This window comes from Strongylocentrotus purpuratus, unplaced genomic scaffold, assembly GCF_000002235.5.
Source record: "Strongylocentrotus purpuratus isolate Spur 01 unplaced genomic scaffold, Spur_5.0 spur5_scaffold_15, whole genome shotgun sequence".
Classification (NCBI taxonomy): Eukaryota; Metazoa; Echinodermata; class Echinoidea; order Camarodonta; family Strongylocentrotidae; genus Strongylocentrotus; species Strongylocentrotus purpuratus.
Genome location: NW_022145600.1, coordinates 16,704,459 through 16,713,211, shown reverse-complemented (window position 1 = coordinate 16,713,211; position 8,753 = coordinate 16,704,459). Strand labels below are relative to the sequence as shown.

At 37.1% G+C, this 8,753-nt stretch overlaps 1 protein-coding gene across 2 annotated transcripts; it reads right to left on the bottom strand.

Annotated features, from left to right (window-relative positions):
- Positions 1-2,689: 2,689 nt before the first annotated feature.
- On the bottom strand, positions 2,690-6,937 carry LOC577487 (transmembrane protein 127). 2 transcript variants are annotated; one of them, XM_777712.4, is made up of 4 exons: positions 6,877-6,937; positions 4,791-5,058; positions 3,773-3,943; positions 2,690-3,236 (listed from the first exon to the last, which is right to left on the bottom strand). In XM_777712.4, the coding sequence occupies exons 2-4, from the start codon at positions 5,056-5,058 to the stop codon at positions 2,923-2,925; spliced, it is 753 nt and encodes a 250-aa protein (XP_782805.1). In that variant the 5' UTR covers positions 6,877-6,937; the 3' UTR covers positions 2,690-2,922. The 2 variants fall into 2 exon arrangements, with proteins under 2 accessions (XP_782805.1, XP_011672857.1); XM_011674555.2 differs by having other exon boundaries at positions 6,750-6,932.
- Positions 6,938-8,753: the final 1,816 nt, after the last annotated feature.

Sequence of the window (8,753 nt, the reverse complement as noted above, 5' to 3'; positions counted from 1 at the left end):
TAAATTTTTACTTCATCAGTTTGACACAAAAAGAAATTCCGTACTGTTTCTATTTCTACTAAAACCTACATAAAGTATTACACCAGTTATACATATAGACATCTCTTTTCATAAATATTTACAACACAAGTATAATACAACATATATTATTATCTTTATAAAAAAAAGCATTAAACGCTGCTTTCTCTGTGTGTAACTCTATTAACTCATCCATCCCTTTTCACTGTCTGTTTTGATGGTCAAATCCAGTGTGATTGTTCCCTATGACAGTATTCCTTCAAAAGTACATCATATTGCAACTTCTTAAAGCTATGTTCATTAGGAAATTGTGCATATATTGATTAGAAGTACACACACCACAAAGAGTATTTCAAATGACAACAAATAACAGAATATTTGTGACTCTTGTGCATCAATATCTTGCATGTACATACATATGTACTTGCAATTGTAGTGTAAATACAATGTGTGTACATGTGTGCAGGCCTATACAAAATTTAAACAAAACTTTAAACTAAAATAATTAAATAAATCTATTTGCTCTGAAATTATTTGAACTTGTGTTACCAATCAAATGAATTTAAAATTATGAATCCATAATTCTGTTTACATTTCTCTATCAAAAGAAAAAACAGTGCATTCACTTCCAAGCTATTTAGTCATACTACCCTTTCATATGAGTTGTTAGAATACGTTTAATATAATCTGAAAGGAAAACAAAATTGATGAAAGAAAAAATTCATGTTCAAGATATCTTTCAGTTTCCACAAATCATTGTCACTAATTGAATCTGAGAGTATGAATATATATATATATATATATATATATATACACACACTACCCTAAATATTTTGTTGTCTTACCTGTTATATATTTTTGGAATTTGGAATCAATGAAATCACAGCAGACTATCAAACAGAGATAAACACATGATAACTGATTTCATCTACAATGTATATTGTCATTGTGGGAGCAGCAATATACACAAGATTTATGATGTCAAAGGTCACTATAAGTCAATAAACACAGTAACTAGATATAGTAGACCATTCTTATTGAGTAGCTGGGTAAAAGGCAAATGTATAGCAATAAGTAAATGAACAGTTGAATATACTTATCTAATAACTTATGTAATAAACACCATATTTTTTTTAATTAAAAAAATTCAAAGAACGATTCTTCTCTTCCTATTTATGCTGTAATAACACCTTTACCTCATAGAGACATTATCATTCCATATACACTGTACACACATTAGTGAGAAAAAGAAATTTCACATGCTCATTTCATAAGCTGATAGACAAGTAGAAAACTTGTTGACAAATTAACTTGATATCTGTGGCATCTGTGCCACAATATCAAAATGTAGTACTGTAACAAATGAAGAGTTTATTTCCAAATGGAGCTAAATCAATTTTTGTAACTTTGGAGAAGAAAAAAATTGTTTACCAGATTTTGTACAGGCGTCTATGGTAAAGTGGTATTAGAAGGTGTATTTTTTCATAATTGCTCCGAAAATTTAGGTAAATAATTTTGTTGAAAGACGGGTACTCAGTTTTCAGCATAAGTAGATTTAGCTCCTTTTGGAATTAAGCTCTTCAAATACAGCCATCCAAACAGGATGCAATGTTTCTCAAACACCATGGTAACGCATTGTTGAGGTTGGGCTCAATTGTAAAGACAAAAATCACAATAATGCCTGACAAATTATAAGCATAAGAGCTAAGCATAGCATGTAGCACCAAACCTACATTGCACCATGTGAGGATGACTCAATGTATATGTAATAGGATTGTTCACATTTCTTCAAACATTTTCCTATATTCCGAAAGAGCCTTTCAGTGCTTATGTATGCTACTAAGCTGTAATGTTGTGTGGTTAAGAAACAAAAGTAGACTCTGCATGCTTTAAAGGATGTTTTAGCTGCTGCTTTGTAAGGTAAACCTCTGGAAAGCTAATTTACTATTTGAATACATTTGTGAACAATACTATTACATCATATCACAAAAACCCTAATGGCCTTTTATTCAGCCCACTGTACACTATGCTGTCCGACTATGATAAAGTTTTTAAGAATTGGCAATTACAAAATGAAAGATTAAAAAGTCACGTCTTGATGAAGGGTTGTTGGTGAATAAGAGATTGAAAGACAGACTCAATTAAAGCTCTGAAATAAAAGGAGAAAAGGTAAAGCCATTGCCTACTGGAACTGGATGGCTCGTGTACTAAAGCCTATGGAACTGAGGGAATTAGGGATCAACGGGTTATTAAAGTGTCCTGTCAAATCTCCCTCGTTCAACACATCTAAAGAGCTCCCAGAAAAAAGTGACTTTTTGAAACTGATGACAGTTTCGTTGGACAAAACTTACATAAAGCATGCCATTTCTTCTGCAGTCAGATGGTATAATGTACAGTAGGCTTAAATTTAGATTTTTTTTAACCTTTCTCTCAAATGAATGAGATGAAATGGTTTATTGTGATGGTGTCATAATCGTTTCTATGCAGGAGTTTATATTCAGTTGCAGGTTTCACAACCCTATGTACGCACAATACTGTTAAAGCATATGTGCATACATTCTTACATGCAGCCACTGTGAGTGTGGCAGGATTTTCGATATGACATATATTTATTAGTCAGTTTAGTTGCAGCTTCTAGAGAGGTTCTCAACCATATTTATTCTCCTGCAAGGGGGGGGGGGGGACATACAATGGCTACTTTACACCTCAAAATATAAAGGCTACCATTATATCAGAATCGACTATAGTCCTAAATCTTTGAGACAGGAATAACTGCAAATCATGTAAGAGCTATAAGTGGGAAGGGTAGTCCAGTAAAAGATTTTTATGTTTGTGAACCTCTCACGTTGATTTCAGTGATATATCATCGCAGTTATTTAGATCATCCAATGAAGACACGTTGAGTTATGGGGTATAGGCAGGAGGGGCAGTCAGGGCAGTGCTGGGCGGGAAACCTGGTAACTCTTGCTCCAGCAGTTCATCCCAGTCTTCCACCAACCTCTCTCTCCTCTGCGGCTCGTCGTAGAGGGGGTACCGTCTGAGAAGGTTGGTGGCTGCTATGACGACGGAGAGCGCCCCTGAGACGACGATGAGATAGTAGCCCATCTCGAAGGTGACGAAGACTTTGCTGGTTGAGACTAGCTTGTAGGCTTTGAGCTCTTCCTCTATACATGTGGACACCCAGTAGCATAGACCATTGATGGCTACACAGAACAGTACTGAAAAGGAGACACAATGTGTGAGGGGTTAAAAGAAGACACAAGACAGACGAAAGCCATATCTATCAATGGCTAGACAGCAAATACTCATGATGTATGATGTAAAGCAAAGGAAAACTGTATCTGAATTAATTATGGCTTTTAGATTGCATTGCATCAATAGTAGGAAAGATGCTATGGTATAAGTGCATCATTATCATTGCATCCAGATTTTTATATTGAAGCCCTAAAAAAAATTGCACTTCAAAATGATCATGAAGTGTCTCAAAAAGTAAAGAAATCTTTGAGTGACCGGTTTTACCATACCCATTTTCCCCAACAGACTGTAGCTTTATAAAAACCATCGGGGAAAAAAGGTTTTTAACATTTTGAATTCCTATCATAAATATCTTGATAATCAGATGGGCGATTGGCTTGTAAAAGTCATTGGATTCCTGACTGACCTAAAGGTTTTTAATTATCATTGCAGCATGAGCTAAATCCAGGATTTTGTTTAGAATCTGACACAAGGATACCCAATCCCTTCAAGTCTGTACCTGTTAGAATGGATGAGATGGCAAATCTTCTACAGAGCTTCAAGGATGTCTGCATAGGCCCCAAGGTGTCCAGGAAGAATGCAATGAGGGATGACATGATCCCCAAGAAGAGGAACCCAATCACTGCCCTCATGATTGGTATAGCTTTACTTGTGAAACAGTGTTGGTAGGCTGCAAGCAAATAACATCATCACATAATCAAATGAGTTCTTACAAAATAAATAATGAAATCACTAATATGATGGCAAATCACAATTTTGCTTTAAGCCCCACTGCACTACTTATAGCTAATTGCGCCCTCTATATAGCAAACAATGCCTTAACGGTGCCTGTTGGTCCCTCATGATTCCCTTTTTCTTATGTTAATTGAGAGCTGATTTGATGAGATAACCACCTGTCAGTGACCTTGCAGGGAGGTATAATCCCTCCTGGCCAAACTAGTGCTGACAGGCTTTAAAGTATCCAGTAGAAACATAAGATGAAACCCAGACATAAGTGGTCATAATGAGATTTATTTGGCAGTTTTGAGGGTGGAGTTGTCTTGTAATTGTAAAAGAATATATATAAGGTTATTTGTTCCTACATCCTCCATCTAACTTTAGTGGTGGCCTTGATAGAGAGTCTTCATCATGCTCTTTAATCCTTAACCATTTAAATGTCTGACATACATGTACATATAGTTCTTTGGGGCTGATTTCAAATGTTTTCTTATTCTAATAATATCTACATAGATTATTTCTTTTGGAGACAAGCTAGCCACATCATCAAATACCTAGGGTTATTTGAAACTTTGGGGCTGATTTTAAATGTTTTCTTATTCAAATAATATCTACATAGATTATTTCTTTGGTGACTGATCCCCTCTAAATACCAATCAATTTCAATGGCATTTTGAAAACAACGCTTCACTGATATATTTTAAAAAAAAATCAGTACATGTACATGTGGGGATCACACACTTCAATAACGTAGCTGTACTGCATTCTAAGATCGGCATGCACTGATGCAGAATACTTACATGTCATGTCTTCAATATTTGGTGTGAGGAATTGGTAGGCACCGAGATACTCCTGCTTACACTTGCCGCCATGCAGCTTGAACCACTTCCTATCTGCAAGGGCCGAGATGAGAACAGCTATCACCACCATCCCTAGAATGGAGGCGACCAGGTTCCTTTCCGTCTGCTTGGGTCTCAGGCGGTGTCTTCTCCTGTGGCGGTGGTGATGGGTGTGATTCGATCGACTCCTGCGAGATGAGCTCCCTGAGCTACGGCCTGAAGATGGCATCTGAGGAAGGCAGGTGTCCCAAAAGAACAATATGAGTCATGATTAATGATGGAGAATCTTGTCTGTAAAATATCTTTGATGCAACTGTTTGGTAGCAAAGGCATTGCTAGAGACTTACATACACCCATTAATTTTTAAGATATCCCAAATTATCTAAACATTTTCATAAATTATCACTGATGGAGCAGTTCTATGATACATTCCTCATGGCCACTTTAAGAGCTGGAGACAAGCCATCCACATCAGCAGATATCCAAGCGGCCCGTTTCTCGAAACCTTCATTAGTCTTCTTGACTATCCCATTGAAATGTGTGTTAAACAATTAACACGCGTTTCAATGGGATAGTCAAGAAGTTAGACTTGTGAATTATGACTTCTAGATCAACAAACCCAAAAAAAATTAGATACTACCTGCACTATTAAAATAAAGACCCTGTTTCTGACAAAGAGGCGGCTCACTCAAGATTTGTCTGGCGCGGGAATGGGTGATCACGAACGCATTTTAGTTTTTACTTCACATAGGCTTAGGTTTTGTTTACATCTCTCTTCACACAGGGTACGGGTGCTGATCAACAGTAGGGGAGCTGGTCCGACAATAAGGATCTTCTTCATAAATGCGGACAGACGTGTCCGCATGAATAAGGATCATCCGCTTTTTTGCAAACGTTTCAAATTTCCAATACACGCATTGGCAATGCAAACGATGGATTCCGCGACGATTTTCTTGATGCATTTTACATTGACTTTGTACGGAGACTTTCACGTTATGAGCAATAAACCCTTGGGAAGGTGGACAACCAGTAAAAGTAGATGGTGAACCCGGCCCCCCCACTCAGAGGTCGGAATGACCGCATGCGTGTTGCCAAAATGTCCGGTAAAGGGGTACTTTTCGTGCGACAAAATCCGGCCCGAGATTTGTGAAAAAAGGGGTGTATTTGACTTTTCACCCGGAGATTTCTTTAAAAAGGGGGTGTTTTTCTTTTTCTCTCTCATCTCTTTGGACTCCTGAGAAATTATTCCGAATTTAGGGGGGTACATTGAGCATTTTTCCTGATTTAGGGGGGTCTCCAAGGCAGGAAAAGCCCGCGAAAAGCCCGCGAAAAGCCCGCGAAAGGGGGGTTCGGAAATGTTGGCAGTCCTCAGATAGGGGGTGCTTTCAAAAAGAGGGTACGAGCATATGCGTACCCTAAATAACACAGAGTGGGGGAGCCGGGAAGGTGAACAGGGGTTATTTTCTTACTAGGAATCTGTTTTTCGCATCGCCAGCATGCGGTTCGCGTTCGGGAACCTGTAACCCGAATTCCGCAGAGCGCCAATGATAAAAAATGTCCTCGAAAATGCAGACGATCCTTGTTTTTATCCTCGTTTATGCGGACGATCCTAATTTTTGGAACAGCGCCCTTATCAAGGCTGGGTGATATTAAAATCAATTTATCATGATTCATACTATCAGTATCACCAAGCTCTTAAGGATGTATTGAAGCTTTCGGTCAGCAACAACACTTGCTCACCTATTCACACACCCAGCCAGTCATCACTGTCACTGTCACTGTGTCTCAGCTCAGCTAGGCGCTCGCTCACATTCACAATGCATGGTACCGTACGGTCGGGTACACACCGTATAGTGCAGTGTCAACCCGTGACATCTCACATTCACAATCATAAACACAAACATTATTTTGTCAAGTTACCTTTCCTGATGATATCTGATGTTTTTATGACAAAGTTATTGATCCCATCTAGTTCTACAGCTTTCTCAGTATATTTATGAATAAAGGGTGGTAGTATATGGTTTCCAAAACAAGCAATATGACTCACTTTGTGTCGCTTCTTCCTCTTTAGTTCGCTGCTGATGTTTTCATGAATTGCCTAATTGTTCTCTATATTTTGGCTGGAGATGGCAGTAGACTAGACTACTTTTTTCGGATTTCATAGTTTTTTTTCCAAAGAGAAAGATCGACAGGTTATTTTCAAAATAGCAGGTACAATGAGAGAGCAATTAAAAGGAAAAAGTTTCGGATCATTGACTCATGACCATTGGCCTTGCTTTCGGTTACTAACTGTTAGACAAAAAGAAATGTTGTGGGAATGGGAAATTCATCGATAAAATGGGAAGATGAAAATGTCTATTAATTATTCGCCCATAGGTCTACTAAACATCAACAAAGTTGTGAACAGGATATGAAAACATAATTAAATTGTAAGTAACAAACGTACCGTGTTTACTGACTAAAAGATTAAAAAAAAATAATGATAAAATAATAATAATAAAATACGTCTGATGCGAAGGGAAGTAAGTCTACCTGACAACATTTTCCGCGGCAATGTTCCAAATAGTTTAGTCAGAGTATAATGATTGCAAATAACCCCATGATTTCTATTTACCTTTAATTTGTTTAAAGATGTATCTATCATTAACATGTATAATTATCACTATTTGAGGGATCCACATTCTACAATCCCTGTCTTACAGTGGGTTCCTCCATTTCCATAGTTTCCCTTTAAACCCCCCCCCCCTCCCCCCCAAAAAAAATCACACCATGTGTATTCCATTTCTTTTGTAAATCGATAATTAAATTCATGATTTTCAAAATGCATAGTACTATGTACATTAATTTCTTTAATTGATTTTGTCATAATCATTGTTCTGTTGGAAATGAAAATGAAGTAAAACTGATTGTAAAAATGTATTTATCTATTAAAAATCTTACTGTGATCTATCTGGTTCGATGAGCTGCCGCCGCGAGGCATACTTTCCTCATTACCAAGTCCCTCGTATACCTTTAACATAAAGTAACAGGTCCATGCACTGCATGGTTGCCTAGCTATAACCAAGAAGAAGAAGAAGAAGAAGAAGAAGAAGAAGAAGAAGAAGAAGAAGAAGAAGAAGAAGAAGAAGAAGAAGAAGAAGAAGAAGAATTAAGAAGAAGAAGAAGAAGAAGAAGAAGAAGAAGAAGAAGAAGAAGAAGAAGAAGAAGAAGAAGAATTAAGAAGAAGAAGAAGAAGAAGAAGAAGAAGAAGAAGAAGAAGAAGAAGAGAAGAAGAAGAAGAAGAAGAAGAAGAAGAAGAAGAAGGAGGAGGAGGAGGGAAGGAAATTAGAAGGAGAATCAGAATTCGACATGTCAACTCGATCTGTTTGGTATCCTTCTTGCAAAATGTCAATAATGTATTATTTGATATTTGATTTAAAAAGAAGAAATAGTTATACTGACACCGAATTGCAATTTTATCCCCCTTTCTGACAAAACATATAGGAACGCCTTTATATCATTCAGAAGTCAATGGGTTCAAGTATATCTGGTCAAAATAAAATGTGGGAAAAGATTTGTTGATTTGTTGATTTACAATTCATTTGTAAGCCTCTTTTCCAGTAGGCCTACTATATAATTTTTTCGTCGAAGAAGAAGGAGGAGAAGATCAAGAAGACGAAGAAGAAGTAAAAAAAAAGAAGATGAAGAAGAAGAAGAATTTAAGAATGATAATAGTAAAAACAATGATAATTATAATAAATGCAATGATGACAATACTAATAATGAAAAGAAGATGAAGAAGAAGAGGAGGGGAAGGAGAAGAAAATAAGACTGGGACTATTGTCTCCCTTTCCCACTTCGCCGTAATTGATAGTGTAAACACTGTCAGCGGAGGTCGAAGTAGAAGCGTTACCGCCCCTTCCCAGACTAGTGTGTGATTTGCAT

What these genes read in the sequence shown, in the direction of transcription:
- LOC577487 (XM_777712.4), bottom strand. Translation starts at nt 5,058, where the DNA reads ATGCCATCTTCAGGCCGTAGCTCAGGGAGCTCATCTCGCAGGAGTCGA. An exon ending in AAATATTGAAGACATGACAT is followed by an intron (nt 3,944 to 4,790) that starts GTAAGTATTCTG and finishes ATTTGCTTGCAG; the next exon opens with CCTACCAACACTGTTTCACA. An exon ending in CATCTCATCCATTCTAACAG is followed by an intron (nt 3,237 to 3,772) that starts GTACAGACTTGA and finishes TCTCCTTTTCAG; the next exon opens with TACTGTTCTGTGTAGCCATC.